At 38.4% G+C, this 24,404-nt stretch overlaps 1 protein-coding gene across 1 annotated transcript in view; it reads right to left on the bottom strand.

Moving 5' to 3' along the window:
- Positions 1-1,535: 1,535 nt before the first annotated feature.
- CCNB3 (cyclin B3) overlaps positions 1,536-24,404 on the bottom strand; it is a 124,902-nt gene continuing 102,033 nt past the window's right edge. The window contains 7 exon segments of the mRNA XM_058291063.2: positions 1,536-1,564; positions 2,107-2,125; positions 2,127-2,193; positions 2,428-2,558; positions 5,538-5,687; positions 6,876-7,031; positions 16,634-16,771. Of these exon segments, the coding sequence (XP_058147046.2) occupies positions 1,536-1,564; positions 2,107-2,125; positions 2,127-2,193; positions 2,428-2,558; positions 5,538-5,687; positions 6,876-7,031; positions 16,634-16,771 (690 nt within the window).

Here is a 24,404-nt window from a genome sequence, read left to right as displayed (position 1 = left end):
AATATTTTTAGAGCAGTTTAGGTTCATCAAAAAACCATGCAGATAGTAATAGTTTATGTATATGCCTCCCGACCCCCCAAACAGTTTTCCTTGTTATTAACATTTTGTATTAGTGTGGTTCCTTTGTTCCCACTGATGAAACAATATTATAATTCTACTATTAACTATACCCCATAGTTTAAATTATGATTAATTCCTTGCGGCGTGCAATTATATGTTGTTGTTTTTAATTTTTATTCTGGTAACAAATATACAACCTAAAATTTCCCATTTTATCCACGTTCAGATATACACTTCACTGGTATTAATTATATTCACAATGTTGTGCCACTATTACCACTATCCATTAACAAAATTTATTCATCACCCCAAACAAAACCCCATACCAATTAAGCATTGATTCCCCATTCCCCACCTCCACCCAGCCCATGATAACCTGTGTTCTAGTTTCTGACTCTATGAATTTACATATTTTAATTATTTAATATCATTGAGGTCATACAGTATTTGTCCTTTTGTGTCTGATTTATTTCACTCAACATGTTTCATTCCTTTCTACAGCCAAATAATATTCCATTGTATGTATATACCATATTTTGCTTATCCACTCATCTGTTGATGGACACTTGGGTTGCTTGCAACTTTTGGCAATTGTTAACAATGCCGGTAGTTGCTGAGGGCAGGGAAAGGGAAGAAGAGATGTGATGTGGGGGCATTTCTGGGACTTGGAGTTGTCCTAAATTATATTGCAGGGACAGATGCTGGACATTATATATCCTGCCATAACCACTGAATGGACTGGGGGAGAGCGTAAACTACAATGTAAACTATTATCCATGTGGTGCAGCAGTGCTCCAAAATGTATTCACCAAACGCAATGAATGTCCCACAATGATGAAAGAGGTTGTTGATGTGGGAGGATTGGGATGGGGGGTGGGGTATATGTGAACCTCTTATATTTTTTTAATGTAACATTTTTTGTGATCTATGTATCTTCAAAACAATACAATTTAAAAAATGATGGGGTGGGGGATGGGGAGTGGGGTATATGGGAGCCTCTTAGGTTTTTTAATGTAACATTTTGTGTGATCTATTAACTTTAAAAAAAGATAATTTTAAAAAATAATGCCACTATGAATATAGTGTGCACTATGAACAGCGTGCAAATATCTGCTTGAATCCCTCCTTTTAATTATTTGGGGTATATACTTAGCAGTGGGATTGATGGGTTACATGGTAATTCTATACTTAGATGTTCAATATTTTAATGACTAGAACAGTAGTACCAGTAAATATAACCATAAAGATAGAATAGAGAGAGGGATCAGAACCTCCTTAAGGCTTTACAACTGAAGAATTGGGCAATTGGTTGGTGCTTGCATTTTTGGAACATCTCACTGACTTCACAGGTGGAATTTTCTTCTCTTGGCAGAAGGGAAGGGCCAAAAACTATATTAGTGCACCATAGTCTGCCTTTTTTTCCAAATGCAGACTCTAGAAAGCCACCCAGCCATGAATGTAGAGCTACCTTTGAGTTAAAATCCTGATCCCATCTTTTCCACATCTAGGAAGAGGCAAAGAAAGCAAGAAATCTGACACTAAGACTAAGAGTATTTGCCCACACAACCAGCTTCCCCATATCGGAACACTGTGGCCTGCCCACTGGGTGGCAGGGCTCTCACTTTGAACTGGGCACCATCCCTAGGATCCTCTTTATACGGACCCATCTGTCAGTTCACTTAGCTCAATTCCTCTTCCCATGAGGAGAAAGCCTCCCAACAGACGAGGAAATTTGATAAGCTATATCCTGAGGCACAACCTTTATTAGGTAGGAGAAAAACGTTCCTGGACTGTGCATGGGGTTCCTGAGCAATAAGAGAGGAGGGAGCCATTTTAACAGCCATTAACTTCTTTATTAAATTTCTAATCAAATACTACAATAATGTCTTCTTTTTCATAAAATACTTAAATATTTACAACATTATCAGTTTGGGAAAAAGACAAACAACAAAAGGTAAAAGTGATTAAAGACAAAATCAAACATAGAATAAATATCGTCTATTAAAGTGCTATCTGGCCCCAGTGGCTGCTGCCAGGGTGCCAGACCTTCAGCCTCAGAATTAGGAGTAGTTTAAAATTTCCTCCAGTTTCAACATGTCCAAGGGGGGGATTTTGGTGACTTCAAAGAAGACTCTGAAAAAGAATGATCTTCTCAGCATAAAATAGGCCAAAGTCATGCAGGCTCTAAGGGACAAGTGGAACATAGAGCCCCTGGTACCCTATCTTGCTTTAATTCCAGAGCAGAAAGGAAGATGAAAAGCATCTGAATCCTTCTTTTTCCTTAAGTGAGGTTAGTGTGGGCCAAGTGCTTCAAGGCTTCCCCCTGACTGAGTACAACCCCAACCTCAACCAGGGCTTGGTACTTACTGATGAGAATACTTGGAATACACAGTCTTGAGCCTGTTGCAAGACTGGAATGTCAGCAGGATGTTCAGCTGCCTGACCAAAGGGTGAAGCTCAGCAGTCTTGTAGCCACTGTAATATTCTAGGGCAGGAGCCTGGAAGCAGCAGCAAGAACAGTGACTTCTAAAGTAGACCATTCTTCCATCTCTGCTACCCCAAATCCAAACCTCCCATCCATTGCATAGGCAGGGGTGATATTCAATATATTTTCAAAACTCATATAGCATAGACATGGTCTAATAATTATACAGTACCATTCTAGAAGAATGAGTTCCACTCACAAACTACTAGTATGGCTATATCCATATGTACTAGATGATATTAGCCCTGATCATTTGTGATCATGTAGCTGAAATCCATCTAAGAATCTAAGGATTTTGTGATTTATTCACTCTTAGGTCCAGAGCCAATGGCCAGACAAACACCAGCACAAACTTTAGGTCCCAACTCAATGGCCAATAATAACTAAAAGACTCTTTCTCCTCTCTGGTTTTAAAATTATTATTCCATACATTTTTTTTCATTCAAATTCAAAAAGGCCTGCCATGTGGCAGAAGCAGTATAACAGAGTATTTAAGAGCAAAGGTTCTGGAGGCAGACTGATTGTATTCAAATCTGAACTCCACTAACAGTGTGGCTTTCAGCTAGTTATTTAACCTCTTGGTGTCTCCATTTCCCCATCTGCCAAAAAGGGATAATTACTGTAATTATATCATAGTATTAAATGAGTGTGTGTGCATGTATCACTTAGAACAGGGTCTAGCACATAATAAGGGCCCAATCAATGGGATCAATAAGATTGAAATTGCCAAGCCCTGTGCAGGACACTAGGAATATAAGGATGTCCTTGAGGAGCCTGTAATTTAGCAGGGGAGACAGAAAGAGAACGGCAAACTGTGTGGTAAGTACTATAATGGAAGTGAATTAGGGATACTGGAGGAACAGAGGACAAGAATCAATGATATGGGATAGGATAATCACAGAAAGCTTCAGAGAGGAGGGCAAAGTTACAATGGGTATTGAAAGAAAAGTGGGAGCTCAACAGGCAGAGAAAGGAGTAGGACTGATTTTTATGTTAGTGGTAGTTTTATGTTTTAAATTATTTGCAATATATTTTACCTGGAAGTGGGAGTGGGGACTTAGAAGCCCACAATTTGAATCCCTTTATTTTTCATGTGGTCCCTGAGACAGGAATTCCAGAACTCTACTGAATACTGTTTGCAAACCACAGTCACAGGCAAGAGGCAGTCATAGGTGTAAGCAGGGGAGAAACACATTATATTGGGTGTGTTAAATAAGATTAATGGTCCCACTGCCACTGCATTGGTTCAGACCCTCAATACTTCACCTTAACTATTATAATAGCCTACTTGCTAGTGTTCCTACCTTTAGAGTCTTTCTCACCTTATGCCTTCTGTACTCTTGCACCAGTATTGTTTCCAAATCACACAAACAGTAGTATGTCTGTGCCTTTAAAAAAAATCTCCAATGCCTTAGGATAAAGTTAATTTCTCAGCATGGCATATAACGTCTCTCACAATCTGACTACAATCTACCATTAGAGTCTCATCTCTCATCATTCCCTGTTAATACAACCTCTGCTCTATCCAAATCAGACATCTTATTTTGCCCTCAATACATCACTCTTCCTTAGTGCCTCCACTTCTTTTCAAATATTGTTCCCTCTAGCGAGAATGTCTCCTCTCACAAGTTCTTACTTATCTGAGTCACAGCTCAAAGGTCACCTCTTCTGTGAAGCCTTCCTTATCTATAGGAAAGGCATAATAACATAGTGGACCACGGAGCCAAACTACCTGAGCTTAGAACAGAGCTGGTATTTAGGTGATACTCACTGATAAAGCCATACCAAATGCTAAAACATTGAAATATTTCTGTACTGGTTGGCAAACTGTTTGCTGCTCTGAGACACTCAGTTGCCCCATTAGGACCCACCAGACTTCCCAGGATCTAAGGAGCAAAGTCTCAGCATGGGGCCTCCAGAACCATGGCTCCAGAGCTATAGCCACATACATACTGATTATGCAGTAGGTATATATTTTGAATATCACTCCTAGTTCCTAAAACCTAGCTCTATCTCTTACCACCAGTATCAACATGGAAAGTTATGTAAAGTTTTAGTGCTTCAGTTTCTTAGGTTGTTGTGAAGATTAAAGGAGTTAATACACAAAGTGTTTAGAACATTGTCTAAGCACTCACTCAATAAATGCTAAACGTTATTTATTCTATCATCATTGCTGCCATTTTTTGAATGATTTCTCTACTACCAAGAAATTTCAGTATGACTGGTCCAAGTTCACAAAATTTTTGTGGGATTCTCTCTCAGTACACAGAGGTTTTCCCATCAGTAGTGGCTCTAGAATGTCTAAGTAGGAGTTTAGGGGTGATTGGGAGGGGGGGCTGCATTTGCACAGTGAGCATACTCTTTTTTACATGGATTGCAAGTTACACATCAATAAAAATTCAAAGTTTTCTAAAGTTTTTATTCACAATTTTTGGGAAAGGCTTAAATATAATTTTTGTTTGTATTGAGGCTGGAAGCTTTGGGGACCATCCCCTTCAGAGAAGCACACTGGTCGTTATCTCTAAGTCCTTATTATATATATGAACAGCTGCTTTCATAACTCCACTTTCTAGGTCAGTGCTTTTCACACACTGTTCCAAAAAGTTCCCTTGGGGACCAGCTTTGTTGAGTGACTACCATGGGAAAGGGGAGAAGAGGGTCTAGGATAAGAAGTGCTCCCTACCCCTGCCTCAACCAGAATAACTCCATATTAGTCTGTTTCTGAAATAATAGGCTTTCAAGTAAGCTTACTTTGGAACAAAGGGTATGGTGACTAAGAAAAATAAAATATTCAAAATCATTGCTGTAGAAACTGTTTTAGATGGCCACGCCCCTAATTTTTACCGGTGTTAAAGAATTCATAAGTGTAGGTGTGTGGCAATTTTTTCACCTACAGTTTCCCATTGCCCTAATTTATACCTTTCCCCTGAGTCACCCCTATTCTTTTCAAGCCCTACCCTTTGCCCTGCCCCCACCTACAGCAAGTATTTACCAAGTGTCCAAGATTCTGCATGTAGAGGGCCAGGAGGAAGGAACCAGCAGCTAGTTTGGAAGCACGCTCCTGAACATAGTCATATTCCTTCAGGGTCATCTCACAGATGAAGCGGGACAAGGTCAGGGTCTTCATGTTGGCATGGACACACTAAATTCAGCAAGAAGAATGGCACAACAATCAACTTGGAAAACCAGCACCAAACAGAAGACTCCCCCACACCTATTCTCCCCAATGATCCCACCCAGACCTGAATATCTTTCTGCTTGAGCAGTTCACCTCCCCTGCCCATATAAGTCATCTGAAGGTACCTACCTACCCCGAAACAGAATCTTTATGGGAGGATTCTTTTTTTTCCAAAAAAGATTTATTTATTTCTTTTCCCTTCCCCCCCACCCCGGTTGTCTGTTCTCTGTGTCTGTTTGCTGCGTCTTCTTTGTCCACTTCTGTTGTCAGCGGCACGGGAATCTGTGTTTCTTTTTGCTGCATCATCTTGTTGTGTCATTTCTCCATGTGGGCAGCGCCATTCCTGGGCAGGCTGAACTTTCTTTGCCGCTGGGCGGCTCTCCTTATGGGGCGCACTCCTTGTGCGTGGGGCTCCCCTACGTGGGGGACACCCCTGCGTGGCAGGGCACTCCTTGTGCGTATCAGCACTGCACATGGGCCAGCTCCACATGGGTCAGGGAGGCCCAGGGTTTGAACCGCAGACCTTATGGGAGGATTCTTAAATAAGGAGTGGGATTTGCCACCATTATGGTTTTCAACCAAATTATCAAGTGTGTTTCTGATACCCTCCTACCTCCCCTTTCTGTACCAATCATCCTTTGAAGAGCCAATTCCCCCAATTGTGACGTTGCACATGGTTCCAACCTAGGAGGTGTTTCATGCTCTAAAAGAACCCCTTCCCTTTTCTTGTGTTTTTTTTTCAAAAAACATGTGACCTATAACACACACAGATACAGAGGTATATAATACACCTCTATGGAGTACAATAATTACAAAGTGACCTCTCATGCAACCAATAACCTGATGAAGAAAGAACATCGCTAGCATCTCTCCCAAACTGCTCATATGTCCCTTCTTGATCACAGAATCTTTTTCCCTTTCCCTACTCTGCCACTACCTCAAAACCCATAGGGATATCATGGAAATCAGCAACTTCACCCCCTATATCATAAAGATTGCCAACTTTTAATCCAGCTGGTTGGATTGAAGGAGAAATTTCACTTGCTCCCCAGTTGCCCCCTTTCCCTTTTCTTACCACTCAGGTAAACACTCCGGGTATAGAGGAGACTAATCCAGCAGTGGGAGAATTAAGATGTGCCTCTGCCATCTTACCCTAGCATATCTGCGTAAAAAATGATAGGCGGTGGGAATGTTGATGTCAAATTTGAGGGTTTGAAGGATGTGGATTTCCATGGCAAGCAGCTCATCTCGTTGATAAATATCATCACAGACGTACAGGAAGTCATCCATAGAAGGTGGACAAGGTTCCTATGGGTGGAGAGTAATGATAGTCACAACCAGGCAAAGACAGTCCTCTCCTCTCTCCTTAGGACTAAAAGGTAAAGGAGGAGAGGGGTAAGGGATTAGGAGGCAACCACATTTCTTGTTATAAAACTTGGGCATTGCTCTGAAAGGCAGATTCTGGTTGATTTCAGTGGCTCATCAGAAAAGCAAAACCTGAGGGAAGGGAGGGAAGGAGGGAACAAAAACCCACATTTTAAAATTCTTTGAACTTAGCACAACTTGCTATCTCTCTGCTCCAAAAGAATTAAAATTGTTAGTTGGATCAATTATGGTTATGAGGAAAAGGCCAGTTATTCCCTTTATACTGCTACTTCAAAAGTTACTATTTCAGGAGGGTGCAAAACGGGGGCAGAGTAAGGAACACCAAGAATCAGCTCTTCCTACAGTGCAATTAGTAATCCACCACGGCTATCTAAATCAGCCATGACTATCTAAATCTGGTCTTCTGAGAGTCCAGGAGACCAGAAAAGCATCCTGCAACTTCCTTAGAAGAGCAGAAGGAGACTGCCCATATACAGTGGAGATACATGAATAGAGCATTCCCTTCCACAGAGGCTGGTGCACCATCCCCCACTGGTGGTACAAGCCACCTTAGGAGTGATTCCCTGGCTGGAAGTGGAAACTCCATTTCTCAAAAACAGGAGAAGAAGAGACAGTAGGGCACCGATTTCAGCTCCTGATTAGTAAATATGGCTGGCTAGACTCCAATCCTAAGAACAGCTAAAATTTGAAACTGTCCAAGTCAGAAAGAGGCCCATAGTCTCCATTTTACCTTCATCCCTGGCATGAGGGGAAGTGGGGCTGATTGAAAATCACAGAAGGTAGGTACCTGCTTCTTTCCACCCAGATCAGACTGCAGCCCTAGCCTAGGCTCCAGCCCTACCTCCAGCAGGAAGAAAGCTGGGGGAACCTGCACCAGCCTCTCTGGAACACTGCAGGTACTTTCAGCTTGTGTGGACTAGACTGTTGGACACATCTGTGTCTCAATCCTTACCCCTGACAGGGCAGAAAGGATAGTGCTCCATGAGCCTTTCTGGGCAAGCACAGCCACTATTGGTGCACTGTGCATCTGTGGCTCTATTACTGCCTCCAACAGAGAAGGAGGAGGGACAGTGCTCCCTCACCCTCTCTGGGCAACTTCAGTCACTTTCAGTCTGCATGAACTAGATTGCTGGGCACACCAGAGGCTCCATTACTATGACTGACAGGAGAGGAAGGGGGCCGGTGCTTCATCAGTTTACCTGGGCAACTGTGGCCAGTTTTGTCTCACACGTCTTAATTTGCTACCCATACCTGTGGCTCCATGCCCACTCCAGGTAGGGGAGTAAGGGGAATAGAGCATCATCAATTGCTCTAGGCAACTACAGATCGTTTGGCCTGCACAGCTTGGATTACACAACTGGTGGCTCTGTCCCTGCCCCTAGCAGGGGAGAAAGGTCAGAGGGCCTTAATAGATTTCTGGGGCAACATGGGCAGCTTAAAGTTCCATGGCATATAGTACCAGCTGCATCCTGGGCTCCTATTTCACAACCAGCAAGGGAGAAAGGACAAGACACAGATGAAAAAGAGCTGAAAAAATTCAGATTGGCTCAACACAAGGTCACTATAAAGTTTCAAATTTAAGTTGAACCAAGTATCAAAGGGGTCAGTAGCACAAACACAATCAAATAGAAAGCCCTAGAGAGAAGACAGAATAAAGGCCAAGAATAAATACATCTAGCAAATCATATGCCAAGACACCAACAAAACATCATAAACCATACCAAGAAATACAATATGGCCCAGTTAAAGGAACAAACTAAGCCTCAAGATGACATAAATGAGTTGAGACAAATAATCATAGATGTTGAAAAATTCTTACTAAATTCAATGAGACAGCTAAAGAGATTTAGGACATCAAGACGAATGGGCGAGCAAAAAGAAGAATTTGAAGGCATACATAGAAAAATAGCAGATCTTATGGGCATGAAATTTATAATAAATGAAATTAAAAATACACTGGATGTATATAACAGCATATTTGAAGAGGCAGAAGAGAGGATCACTGAGCTTAGGAACAGGGCCTCTGAAAGCAAACATACAAAAGAATAAAGAAAATAATGGAAAAAAATTGAACAGTCTCAGGGAACTAAATGATAGAAAGAGATATGCAAACATACATGTCATGGGTGTCACAGAAGATAATGAAAAGGGACAGAAGGAATATTTGAGGAAATAATGGTAGAAAATTTCCCAACCCTATTAAAGGACATAGATAACAGTATTCAAGAAGCAAAACATACTCCCATCTGAATATATCTGAATAGACCTATTCCAAGACACATACTACTTAGAATAACAAATGCCAAAATAAAAGAGAATCCTGAGAACAGCAAGAGTAAAGAGAATCGTCTAATACAAGGGATGCCCAAAACGATTAAGCACTAATTTCTCATCAGAAACCATGGAAGCAAGAAAGTAGTCATATGATATATTTAAGATACTGAAAGAGAAAAACTGCCAGCCAAGAATCTTATACCAACAAGATTGTCTTTCAAAAATGAGGGCAAGTTTAGAATCTTCACAGACTTTTAAAACCTGAGAATGTTTGTAATGAAGAGACCAGCTTTCAGAAAATACTAAACAAGTGCTACAGCCTGAAAAGCAAATACAGGAGAGAGAAAGGCTTGGAAGAGAATCTAAAAATGAAGATTATATCATTAGAAGTTAGTAAAAGTGTAAAAACAGTGGTGAAAACAAGAATGACAGAAAATATCCAAAGGTCAAAATGGGGTAAGAAAGAACTCTCTCCACAGTAATAACATTAAATGTTAATGGATTAAATTCCCAAATCAAAAGACACAGACTTTTGGAATAGAGAAGAAAATATAAGTCATCTATATGCTATCTACAAGAGACTTTCTTTAGACCCAAAGATACAAAGAATGAAAGTGAAAGGTTGGAAAAAGATATTCCACACAGGCAATAAACAAAAAAACCCTGGAGAAGCTATATTTGTAGCAGATGAAACAGACTTTAAAAGCAAAGATTTAAAAAGCACATTAGATAATAATAAAAGGGGCAATTAACTGGGAGGAAATAATCATAAATGTATCAGTAACTAACCAGGATGCAATAAATTAACATGAGACAAACAATGTGAAAACTGAAGGGAGAAATAGATGTCTCTACAATAATAGTTGGAGATGTCAATCCATTACTCTCATCATTGGATAGTAATCTGAGCAGAGGATCAATAAATAGAGAACTTGAATTATATGATAAACAAACTGAACGTAAAAGATATAGAGAGAACATTGAACCCTAAAACAGCAGGCTGTACATTCTTCTCAAGTGCCCATGGATCTCTCTCCAGGATAGACCATATGTTGGGTCACAGCAGAGATCACAATAAATTTAAAGAGATCAAAATTATACAAAGCAATTTCTCTGATCATAAATTGGTATAAAGTTGGATATCAACAACAGGCAGAAAAAGGGAAAATTCAAAAATATATGGAGATTAAATAGCAAGAGAAATAAACATCTTGAGATGAATGAAAAGGATAACAAAACACACCAGAACCTATGGGATGCAGCAAAAAATAGTGTGAGAGGAATATTTATAGCCCTCAATGCTTACATTAAAAAAGAAGAAAGTTAAAATCAATGACCTAACTACACAGCTAGAGGATCTAGAAAAAGAACAGTAAATTGTTCCAAAAGCAAGCAGGAGGAATGAAATAACAAAGAGCAGAGAATAAATGAATTTGAGAAAAAAAAAGAGAATGAACAAAAGCAAAATTTGGTTCTTCAAGAAGATCAACAAAATTGACAAACCCTTAGCTGCAATGACAAAGAAAAAAGAGAGAAGATGTTATAAATAAAATCAGAAATGAAAACAGGGACATTACTATTGACCCCACAAAAATAAAAGAGATCATAACAGGATACTATGATCAACTGTATGTCAACAACCTAGACAATGTAGATGAAATGGAAAAATTCCTAGGAACGTACAAAAAACCTACACTGACCCTAGAAGAAATAGAAGACTCAACAAGTCATCACAAGCAAAGAGACCAAAATAGTCATCAAATAATTCCCCAAAATGAAAAGCCCAGGACCAGTTGGCTTCACTGGAGAATTCTACCAATCATTCAGAAATAATCTAATACCAATCTTACTCAAACTCTTCCAGTAAATTGAACAGGAAGGAATGCTACCAAGTTAATTCTATGAAGCCAATATCACCCTAATTCTAAAGCCAGATAAAGATATTATGGGGGAAAAAAAGAATATTACATACCCATTTACCTAATGAATACAGATGCAAAAGTCCTCAACAAATCACTCGCTAATTGAAATCAACAACAAATTAAAGAATTATGCATCATGATCAATTGGGTTTTATCCCAGACATGCAAGTGTGGTTCAACACAAGAAAATTAATCAGCATAATACACAACATCAATAAATCAAAGAAGAAAAATCACATGATCAACTCAATTGATGCAGAAAAGAAATTTGACAAACTGCAGCATCCTTTCTTGATAAAAACACACCAAAAGATAGGAATCAAAGAAAACTTTCTCATCATGATAAAGGGCATATATGAAAAACCCACAGATAACATTGTACTCAGAGGTGAAAGACAGAAAGCATTCCAGTTGAAATACGGAAAAAGACAAGGACATCTACTGTCACCACTGTTATTCAATGTAGTGCTAGAGATTCTAATTATAACAATCAAACAAGGAAAAGAAATAAAATACGTCCAAACTGGAAAGGAAGAAGTAAAATTTTCACTATTCGTAGATCACATTATCCTATCCTATACCTAGAAAATCTCCAAAACTCCACAACAAAGCTACTAAAGTAGGGGTTCTTAACCTTTTTTTTTTCCACAGACCCCTATGCCAGTCAGGTGAAAACTACAGATCCCTCACTAAGTCCACACTATACTGTGTATTATTTAATAAATGTATCACACCTGCACCAACATCTCCCCACAAGGAAAATGTTTTCTTGAATTTCAATTCAAGGTCATAAACCTCTTATTAAGAACCCCTGTACTAGAGTTAATAAATGAATTCAGCAGAGTAGCAGGATACAAGATTAATATGCAAAAATAAGTTGTGCTCCTATACACTAATAATTAGCAATCTGAGGAGGAAGTTAGGGAAAAAATCCATTTACAGTAGCAGCTAAAATAATAAAGTATTTAGGAACAAATGAGCAAGGATGTAAAGCCCTTGTATTGAGAAAACTACAATACATTGCTAAAAGAAATCACAGAAGACCTAATCAAATGGAAGAACATTCTGTGTTCAAGGATAGGAAGACTAAATATCATTAAGATGTCAATTCTACCCAGATTGATACACAAATTCAATGTGATTCCAATAAAAAATCCAAAAGATTTGTCTAAAGAAAGGGAAAACTCAATTATCAAATTTATTTGGAAAGGTAAGGGGTGCCAAATAGCCCAAAACATCCTAAAAAGGAAAAATGAAGGTGGAGGATTCTCACTTCTAGACTTCAAATCATATTACCTAGCAACAGTGGTAAAACAGCATGGTACTGGCATAAAGATAGACATATAAACCAATGGAACCAAATTGACGGTTCAGAAACAGACCTTCACATCTATGGTCAAGCGATTTTTGACAAGGCTGTCAAGCCCACCCAGCTGGGGCAGAAGAATCTATTCAACAAATGCAGCTGGGAGAACTGAATATCCATATTCATAAGAAAGAAAGAGGTCCCCTACCTTATACAAATTAACTCAAAATGGACCAAAGATCTAAATATAAATGCAAGAACCATAAAACTCCTAGAAGAAAATGTAATGATATCTTCAAGATCTGGTGGTAGGTGGGTGTGGCAGTTTGAGATTATTTGTGAATTCCAAAATGAGAGATTATGTTTGTAAACTGGTGTGTTCCTCTGGATGTGATACCCGTTGATTTTATTAGATTCAGCTGAGACGTCTTTGATTAAATATGTTAAGATTAAGGCTTTGATTTGACCACATTGGTAGGATGTAACTCAGGTTAAGTTCCCACTCCCTTGATGAGCTATATAAATGGACATTCACTCAAGAAGACACACAGAAGATACACAGAAAGAGAGAGCTCCATAGATGCCAGAGGAGAGAACTTTGTCATGACACAGAAGAGGAGAGAATGTTTGATTCTGTGGCCCCAGGAAGAGATACAAGCCATATGCCAGCCTGTAGCTGACAGAAAGGAAGCAGAACCCTTGAAGAGATCGACAACCCTCTTGCTTCAACACATTGCAACTGACTTCGGTGAAAAACCAACCTTGAGTTGAACTCTTTAGGGCCTTGTAACTTTAAGTGTTTATGCCACATAAATAACCTTTATAAAAGCCAACAGATTTCTGGTACTTTGCATCAGCACCCCTTTGGCTGACTAATACAGTAGGGGTTTCTTAAATATTATACTGAAAGCACAAGCAATGAAAGAAAAAAAATGGATAAATGGGACCTCACCAAACTTAAACATATTTGTGCTTCAAAGGACTTTGTCAAGAAGGTAAAAATGAAATGCACTCAATGTGAGAAAATATTTGGGAACCACACATCCTATAAGGGTTTGATTTCCATTCTATATAAAGAGCTCATACAACTCAACCATAAAAGGGCAAGCAATCCAATTGAAAAAATGGGCAAAAGACTTAGACTGATATTGCAAGGACAGATGGAGGACATTATATATCCTGACATAACTCACTGAATGGACTGGGAGAGAGTGTAAACTACAATGTATACTACTGAGAGACATCTGCACACCAATGTTCATAGCAGCATTATTCATGATTGCAAAAAGATGGAAACAACCCAAGTGTCCATCAACCAATGTATGGATAAACAAACTGTGGTGTATACACACAATGGAATATTATACAGCAGTAAAAAGAAGCTGTGAAGTATATGACAACATGGATAAACCTGGAGGACATTATGTTAAGTGAAGCAAGCCAGACACAAAAGGAAAAAATATCGTATGATTGTGCTATTATGAACTAAATATATTGTGTAAACTCATGGAGTTAATAATTAGAATATAAGTCACGAGAAAATAGAATGAGGGTAGAGAATGGGAAGCTGATGGTTAATCTGTGCAGAATTGGTGAAAAGATTGTTTGTAAATCTTTGGAAATGAATGGAAATGTCATGCTGCTTGTGAGTAGCAGATCTGTTACATGGGTATGACAGTGGTTCAAAGAGAGATCCTAAGGAGAGTTATATTGCTAAAAGGAAAGCTAAAAAATGTAACTTGGGACTGTATAATATAGTGAAACTTCATGGAAAATATGAATATGGGTGAGATTGCAGATATAAGACTGTTTTTACAAAATATAAATACAAGCCAACTAGAGAGAAGGAAAGAGAATTGCAGCTATGTATGGCAGGGGAAGCATAGAGAGATTGAGAGGTGATGAGTTTTGTTTGCCTGGTTGACTTTTGCCTTTTAACATTGTTGTTTTTGTTGCTTGGATAAGGAAGATGCACTAGGAATGACTGGAGTGATGAATGCACAACTATGTGATTGTACAAATGCCATTGATTATACACTTTGGATAGTTCTATGCTTTATCACATGTCAATAAAATTGATTTGTTAGAAAAAAACTACAATGAGATATCATCTCGCACCTCATAGAATCCCCATTATTTTAGAAAATAGAAAACAAGTGCTGGGGAGGATGTGGAGAAATAGGAACACTTCTTCACTGTTGGTGGGAATGTAGAATGGTGTAGCCTCTGTGGAAGACAGCTTGGTGGTTCCTCTAGAAGCTGAAAATAGAACTGCCATATGTTCTGGCAATCCCTCTACTAGGAATATATCCAGAAGAACTAAAAACAGTGACATGAACAGACATTTGCACACCAATGTTCACAGTGGCATTATTCACAATTGCCAAAAGATGGAAGCAACCCAAGTGTCCATCAACCAATGAATGGATAAAATGTGGTATATGCATACTATGGAATGTTATGCTGCTGTAAAGAAGAAATGAAATTGGGACATATGTGATAATATGGATGAACATTGAAGTTATTATGCTAAGTCAAATAAGCCAGACACAAAAGGACCAATATTGTTTGGTCTCATTAATATGAATTAAATATGAAAAATAAATACATGGAGTTAAAACCTAGACTACAGGTTACCACAAAAAAAAGATGAGGAATGAGAAGGGTTACTGATGCTTACTGTATTTAGAATTTTCAATTAGCTTCACTGTAAAAGTGTGGAAATGGATAGAGTTGATGGTAATACACAACAGTGAGTATAACTAAGATGGCTGGTTTATAAATGGGATTGTGGTTGAAAGAGTTAGTCTAGGGATGTAAATGACAATTGAAAGAAAGCTAGAGAATAATCTAGGGACTGAGTAACATAGTGAACCCAGTGGTCAAAGAGGATTGTGGCTAATAAGACAAATATGAGAAAGATCTTCTATGAGCTCGAACAAATATATGTCACTATTACAAGGTGTTAAGAATATAGTGATGCATGGGAAAAATACAATTAATATAAATTATGGACTATAGTTTACAGAAATATTGTAATACTCTTGCATCGATATCAAAGAAGGTACTATATCAATGCTAAGGGTCAATGATGAGGGTTGGAGATTTTCTCTTTTGGACTAAGGAAAACATTCAAAGGTTTACTGGGGTGATGACTACACAATCCTGTGAAGAAAGTGAGAGCCATTGAGTGTACACTTTGGATAGATTGTACAACCAGGCATGGGACTGTATAACCCAGTGAATCATTTGGTGGAAGATGGCCTTTGATTAAAGTACAAATATGACTGTTCTCTCATGACTATAACAATGGTATTATGCTAATACATAGTGTTAATAATAGGGGGTGTATGGAAAAAATATACCAAATGTATACTACGGATCATAGTTAGTGATCATGTTCTTTCATAACGTGTAACAAATATTCCGCAAAAATGTAAAATGTTAGTGGAGGGGTGATGTGTGGGAATTCCGCATATTACGCATGATTATTTTGTAAGCTCCAACTTCCCTAATTTAAAAAATTACTATTTCACTTGGGCCATTTAGAATCATTACCATGTAAAAGCCTCCAGTACCCAAGTTTGGAAATATTTTCTTATATTTGCAGACAAGACTCCACTAGAAGGGCACAGGTTTGGGGCAAAAAAAAAAAGTGCAAGGGGCAGAGAATCATAGAACAGAATGAAGCCTTAAATGAACTACCCATTTAATTAAGTACATGCTCACATACACACATCTTCAAACAGAAAATGGAAAAGCCTTGATGATGCCAGGAAACTGAGATAACACCACCCTATTTATCTAACATCAGCTTCCCTGCTTGGGGAAGACAGACAAAAGTTTTGGTAGGAAAATAATTATGCCCGTATGTGCGTGTGTAATCATATACAGAATATACACACACGCAGGCACAAATATATACATTCATCTGTGTATGTGTGTGTAAACATATCCCCTTCCCCCCTGGCTTGTAAAGAAACCTCAATAGTTCACTCCAGGCCCTATGGACTCAGGCTTACCTCAAATTTTGCTGCAATCAGAAAGGCTGTGGAACCAAGGAGTTGTAGTTTGTCCTTTCTGCATATTACCTCCATTAGGTAGTGATCAACCAGCTTTACTGCCAAGTACAGGGTCTCATGACTCATCTCAAAGGCCATCTAGAAGAATACACAAAAAATATTGGAATCTGGATATGGCCAAGGTCCAAAGTCACATCCAGACAGATCTAGCTACATGGAATGTCTGCAATATCAAAAATAGCGGAGCTACTAGACCTCACCAGCTAGGATTTTGCTATGAACATGGGAACAGCCTCAGCTAGGAACCTGGGTGTATCTCCAATTCCTCTGAGTATCTTGGTATTATCTATCCTTACACATTTGGGGCAGATGACCAGTCTTAGAAACCAGAGAACTGCTCTGTCTTTTCCTCTGGATCCCAATACTAAGATTCTTCCTTTCCTTATTTGCTACTACCTTGTACAATGAACTCCAAAAAAAAAAAGATCAAATTTATTTAGCTCTGAAATACTCAGAGAGGGAAACGGACTTTGGCCCAGTGGTTAGGGCGTCCGTCTACCATATGGGAGGTCCGCGGTTCAAACCCCGGACCTCCTTGACCCGTGTGGAGCTGGCCATGCGCAGTGCTGATGCGCGCAAGGAGTGCCTTGCCACGCAAGGGTGTCCCCCGCATGGGGGAGCCCCACGCGCAAGGAGTGCGCCCGTGAGGAAAAGCCGCCCAGCGTGAAAAGAAAGTGCAGCCTGCCCAGGAATGGCGCCACCCACACTTCCCGTACCGCTGACGACAACAGAAGCGGACAAAGAAACAAGACGCAGCAAATAAGACACCAAGGACAGACAACCAGGGGAGGGGGGGGAATTAAATAAATCTTTAAAAAAAAAGAAAAAAAAAAAGAAATACTCAGAGACTGGTTTATTAGTAAACAGTATTAGTTTACTAATAAACAAAATTAGCCTGTTTACTAGTTTCTCTTCCTATCTAGATATGCTGCTAGAATTGTCGACTGGCAGCAAGTACCAGTAATACCATTTGGAAGTGAACTGAGGGAACTGAGAAGCCAGAATGAGATTAAAGAATTAGTAATATAATCCTCCTCCCCTACCTTCCTTTTATTTATCCTCTTCTTGCCTTCACCAACTCCAAGAAGTCAATTGCTATAGCCTAGTCCTGGAGTTAGTGCTGGCCTAGATGACATCTTTGTGCAAATTAGGAAAAAGTGCCTTCTTTGGGTTAATGTAGCCCTGCAGATATATATCTTATCAAGTAGACAATGCCTTTGTATGAATTAGAAAAGTTGCCCTTTTCTTAAAGCACAGGATCCCCACAAACAGAATGAAAAGCCTGGCAAACAGTATGAGCTAGATTTTACTGCCCACTTTCCCCTTTGACTACAGGTCTTGTGTAGACACAATTTATACAACTGTACCCAAGGGTCGCACCCAATCCTCAGTGATGCTTCTTCCTCACAACCCCTCAGGTTCTTAGGATTCGAGGACAATAAAATGCATACTAGGCCACCACGCATGAATCCTCTCTAATGTCTCCACTCAACAGTTGTTTGGTTACTGCCATAGCACCTCGGAATATAGGCCAATCTATATTTGAATGCTTCTAACAGAAAATTCTTCCTTTTATTGAGTGGAAATCACCCTCCCTGTAAGCTTTACTTCATTGGCTCTCCTTCTGTATAAGCTACTCTCACTAATTGGAAACTAGATAATCAAAAAATATATCAATCCAAAGCATCAGAGAAATAGATGTATATTTTCATGGGCAAATGATTATTAGAAAATGTTTGGCTACAACAGTTCAGAAACAGACGTTAAGTTTCTGAATAACAGAAATACCAAGTAGCAGTTTTTGTGTTCCTGGGATCTTTTCAGAAACTTGTATTAGTTTCTTATTGTTGTTGTAATAAATTATCACAAACTTAGTGGCTTAAAATAACACAAAGTCATTATCTGTAAGATCAAGAGGTCAGAAGTCCAAAATGGATCTTACTGGGCTAAAATCATGGTGTTGGCAGGGTTGTGTTCCTTTCTGGATGTTCTAGTAAAGCATTCATTTTCTTGCTTTGTCCAGCTTCTAGAAGCTGCCCACATTCCTTTGTTTGCAGCCTCCTTCTATCTTCAAAGCCAGAAATGGCCAGCCAAGCCATTCTCTCATTGAATCACTCTTCTGCCTCCCACTTCCATTTAAGAGCTCTTGGGCTAATGTGCATAATCCGGGATAATCTCTCTATGTTAAATTCATCTGATTAGCAATTTTAATTCCATCATTAATCTTAATTCCATAAGTTAATTTAATTCCCCTTTGCCTGTAAAGTAACATATTCACAGGTTATGGAGATTAGAATGTGGACATCTTATTTCTTCTGCCTACCATACTGTCAAAAAGAATATAATGGGAAATGGATGAGGAGGACTCAAGCAGATGAACAATAATGATCACCACTTAAGTATCAAGGGATCAAGGTCAGGAAATAAAAAAAAAAGAGGAGATGGGGTAGGAATGGAAAGCGGCAGTTCTCGTATGATAATGTCTCTGTGATCTAATGACACAGACAGTACTTGTATAACCTCCCTCCAAGATCTCATGTAGCCCTTGGCGACCTATGCAAACATACTGGTATCAAATGGTAACATCTCAGTGTGTAGGTAACATCTGAATAAACGGTTGGAATTTAGAGTCAATAAATATTTAAATCAGCAGGTATGTCAGTTATAGCAATACTCCTTCCTGCCCATCTACCCTCCTATCCTTTTAACATATTCCTACCACTTAGGACTGCATGGAACATGTCTAATCCTTCTATCACAGCCCTTCAGATAACGAAGACAGTTATTATGTCTCCTATAAATCTTCTCCACTCTATACCAAATAACTTAACCCCCTCTAAACTATTATTCACATAATACGGTTTTCAGTCTTCTCAGCATCAAGATCCAAATAAGGGTCTTTGTGCCATCTAGAGAAAAGTTGCAGTGCTCCAGGTAATTTCAAGCAACTACTATAAATGTGATCAAGAAGCCCTTCAACACAGCAGCAAGGTTCTCTCCCTCATGACTGTCTCTAGCTAGAACACCTTTCCAACTCTTCATAAACACTGTTCTCCTCATCTGGAGATGAGTAAGAAGAAAAGGAAAGTGATAAATAAACCAAAACTACAGAAAATGAAAACATCATTCTTAATCTTATACTAAAAGATAAATATGACAAAACCTATTTCAAATTCCAAAATCCAAAAAAATCCCTTCTAGAAAAATGAATAAACAGAGAAAATCAACCTGATAAGTGAAAAAGAATAACTAATTTTTAAAGAATAAACACTCTGAGGGAATTGGAGCAAATGTCTACCTATGAAACATTTTCACTCCAAATAACTGGAAAAAAATTAAGTATATTCTCAACAAAATCTGATAGGACTTCGAATTTATGAAAATAGGATCCAGAAATACTGGTTTCTGGTGAAAAAAATAATTACTTAATTTTAAACTGTAACAGATACTGTGAACAGATCAGATACTGGGAAAATCCAAGCCAGTGATTCCAATGGCAACTTTAGGAAATTCTCCCAAAACTGAAATGTAAAAGAGAGTTTAAGATAATGAGTTCAAATTTGAGAAGCATGTAGAATAGATTCTGGAGATACATACGTTTTCACACACATTCACATATATACATATATAATCAAAAGGAGAGAAGAGATAAGGCAAAACAGAAATAATCAAAGAAATAAAAGGTGAAAATGTCTCTAAGCCAAAGAAACACTCAGACCTTTAAATTGAAAGGACTCACAATATACCATACAAAAACATCCACATCTAATATATTTTTAAATTTCAAGGTAAAGGAAAAGTAAAGGGGGAAAATCTTATGAACATCCAAGCAGAAAACTAAGTTATTTAAAAGAAGAGAAACAAAAATCAGTTTAGCATTAAACACGTCTTCTATAACACTGAATACCAGAAGATAATGAAAGAATGTCAATGGCATTTGGAGGAGAAGACTGTGATCCAGGAATCTGTAAGTAGTTAAGCTATGGGCAAAGGAAACAGAAATATAGAAATTCTTAGACTTGAAGTGTTCAAAATGCATGCCACAAGAGCATGTTTACTTAAGAATTTACTTAAATGTGTTTCAAATGATTAAGAAGTAAATGAAAATAAATGAACAAGTATGGGGAAGCATGGTGTCTTAGTTTGCTAGGCTGCTATGATAAATACCACACAATGGGTTGGCTTAAGCAATTGTAATTTACTGACTCACAGTTTCAGAGGCTAGAAAGCTTGTTTCCTCCAAGGGTCAGTAGCATCTGGTGCTGGTTTGTCAAAATGCTTGGAGTTCCTTGGCTTGCATTTGTGCGTCATGTCACAAAGCAAAGTTCCTTTCTTACCCTTCCAGGTTCTCACTGACGTCCTGGTCCTGCTTCTTCCTGTGGTTTTCTCTAGCTCTGGATTCCAGGTTATTCTTTTTATAAGGTCTCCAGGAATCAGTTTAAAGTCCACCCTGCTACAGTTGATCACATTTTAACTAAAAATAATATCTTCAAAAGGTCCTGTTTACAATAGGTTCACACCCACAGGGATGTGGATTAAAATTAAGAACATGTCTAAATTGGGGTGCATAATATACCACACATAGTATAAAATAAATTTTAATAAAAATGAAGCCAATAAAACAAAAAGCTCATACTCAATTATTGCAAGCATGGCTATAAAACTTAATGAAAATGTCAAAACTCATTCTTCATAGGGAAGATAATGTATTAAAAAATAATAATCTGTGTCTAAAAGCCTGGATTATATTGACTAAAAACAGAATAAGAAATGAGGTAAACATATGCAAAATATATCTTCCTAATTGAGGTGAAATTAACAGAGTAAATTCATCAAAGGGGTTGGGTAACTAAACAATGCTTACATTCATAGAATATTATGCAGCAGTTTAACAGAATGGGGTAGATCTATACTTACAGGGAGAGATTTCTAATATTTATTCTTAAGAGAAAAAACAAGTTGCAGAACAATCAATACAGCATGACCTATCCAAATAACCAAAAAAATCATTAAACACACACCCATTAAAATCATATTTTATATGTGCATATATTCATAAGTATCTATGCATTTATGTGCTACTTATATAATTTATGATTTTTAAAGAAAGGACGGTCAAAATTTTAACAAAAGTGGTAAGATACAAAAAAAACCTGGAAGGATACATTCTACATTTTTATAGTTGTTATCCCTGAGGAATAAGAAAAAAAGAAAAGTGTGTTTGATTTTATACACACACAAACTGACATATATATACATATATACACACAAATGTACACATATACACACATATATATCATAAACATGTAATAATTTTGTAATTAAAAATTGTAGGGGGAAAGGGGGTTAAGGTGGGATGACAGGGATGAAGAAATGTCAAGAGAAATTAACTATACAACAATGGCTGTAGGTGGTTACTACACTGATTTTGATGAATTAAACAGAAAAAATAAATTAGCATATACATTAAGAAATAATTATTAAGCCTAAATTCATTGATATAATGATCTTTGTAGCCTCTAGACAATACAAATTTTCTTCAAACATCTGAATCATTTATAAAAACATTATATATGAAGCCATGAAGAAAACATTGTTAAGTTAAAGCACAAATGTTCATTCAAGTCACATTCTCTACATACAATGCAATAAGCCTAGAAATTTGGAATAAAAAGATAAACCAAAGGAAAGCAAATGATTTAGAAAAAAAATTACAACACTCTTTTTAGACAAAAACAGGTCAAAAAAGGCAATGGCACACTATTGAGAAAAATCAAGATAGCTACAATACTGTCTTTCAAGACTAATGGGTTATAGTTGAAGCTCTAAATAGAAACTATATAGTTTTGGAGCTTTTATTATTGTCGGAAATAATAAAAACACACTAAGCATTCAGGAAGTCGATGTGGCTCAAGCGATTGAGCGCCTACCTACCACTTGTGAAGTCCCTGGTTCCCAGTGCTTCCGAAAGATGACAGCAAGCTAGCACAATAGGCAGGTACAGCAAGCTGATATAACAAGATGATATAAAACAAGAGACACAAGAAGAAAAACATAGAGACACAACAAAACAGGGACTGGAGGTGGTTCAAGAGATTAAGCACCTCCCTTCCATATTGGAGGTCGCAGGTTCAGCTCCCAGTGACTCCTAAAGAAACAAGGAAGACAGACAGACACAACAAGTGTAAACAATGAGGGGGTGGGGAGAAATTTAAAAAATAAATCTTTTTTTAAAAACACACTAAGCATTCAATTCAATAAGCTATGGGGAAAAAAACAAACTTTAGTAAAATAATAAAGATTAAAGCAGATGTTAATGAAATTTTTTAAAAAAATCAGAAAAAGTTAAACAATTATCCATGAACTGGTTATTTTAAAAGATAAGAAGTTTGATTATGAATAAGAAATAATTACAAAGGATTATAGAAGAATACTGTGCACAATCAAGGATAACTAGGAAAATACTGATGAACGGATTATATTTTAGGAAAATATAAATTACGAAAATGACTCAAGAGTAAGGTTTTCTAAGTAGACTAATGAGATTGATGTATTAGAAAAAGTTATCAAAGAGTGACATGTAGAAGATGACATCAGAGTAAGGAGCTCCAAGAGTCAGCTCATCCAACAGTGTAATAAGTAATCACCAAGTGCTACCTTATTAACCTGTTTGGGGGGCCTAGGAGACCAGAAGAGCATCTGCAACATCTTTGGAAGAACAAAAGGAGGAGACTGCCCATATGCAGTGAAGATTTGTGAGTAGAGTACTCCATGCCACAGAGACCAGTGCCCATCTCCTACTGGCAGCACAAGATGCCTTGGGAGATTTGTCTGGCTGAAGTTGGAAGCTCCATTTCCCAAAAACAGGGGAGGAAGAGTCAGGTAATGAATTCAGTTAATGATTAGTAAATTTGGCTGGCTAATGGCCATACATAAGAATAGCTAAAATTTGAACCTGTACAAGTTGGAAAGAGGCTGGTAGCCTCCATTTTAATTCCACCCCAGGCATGAGGTTAAGGAGGGCTGACTGAAAATAACAGTGATGGTTGGGTCTGGCTTCTTTTCACCCAGGTAGGATTGCTGCTTTAGTCTAGGCTCCAGCACAGCCTCCAGCAGAGAGGGAACTGGAGGGACTGGCACGAGCCTCTCCAGGCAAATGTAGTCACTTTTGGCCCACACAGACCAGATTGTTGAGTACCCAGATGGCTACATCCCCACTGACAATAGGACAGGAGGAAGGGCAGTATTTTCTCAGGCTCTTTGGGCAACTGCAGGTACTTTTAGCCTGCACAGACAGGACTGTTGTGCACTCTTGTGGCTCCATTCCTACCCCTAACAGGAAGGAAGAGGAGTAGTGCTCCCTTAGGTTCTCTGGGCAACTGCGGGCACTTTTGGCCTGAACGGACTACATTATTAGACATATCTGTCTCCACCCTCTCCCCATGACAGGGAGCATGAGGGGTAATGCTCCCTGATCCTCTGCAAGCAATAGCAGTTGTTTTTGGCACGCACAGAGAAGAAAGTTGTGCACGCCTATGGGTTCATCTCCACCACTGGCAGGGGAGGAGGGGCGTTGGTGCTTCATCTTCATCACGCTATCTGGGCAACTGTGGTCAGTTTTGCCCAGCACAGCTTAGTTTACTTCTCATATCTACAGCTCCATCCCTATCCCAGGAGGAGAAGAATGAGCATGCAGCTTGATCAATCTCTC

Source organism: Dasypus novemcinctus, chromosome X, assembly GCF_030445035.2.
Source record: "Dasypus novemcinctus isolate mDasNov1 chromosome X, mDasNov1.1.hap2, whole genome shotgun sequence".
NCBI lineage: Eukaryota > Metazoa > Chordata > Mammalia > Cingulata > Dasypodidae > Dasypus > Dasypus novemcinctus.
The sequence above is the reverse complement of the archived record's forward strand: the minus strand, read 5'-3'. Positions and strand labels throughout refer to the sequence as shown.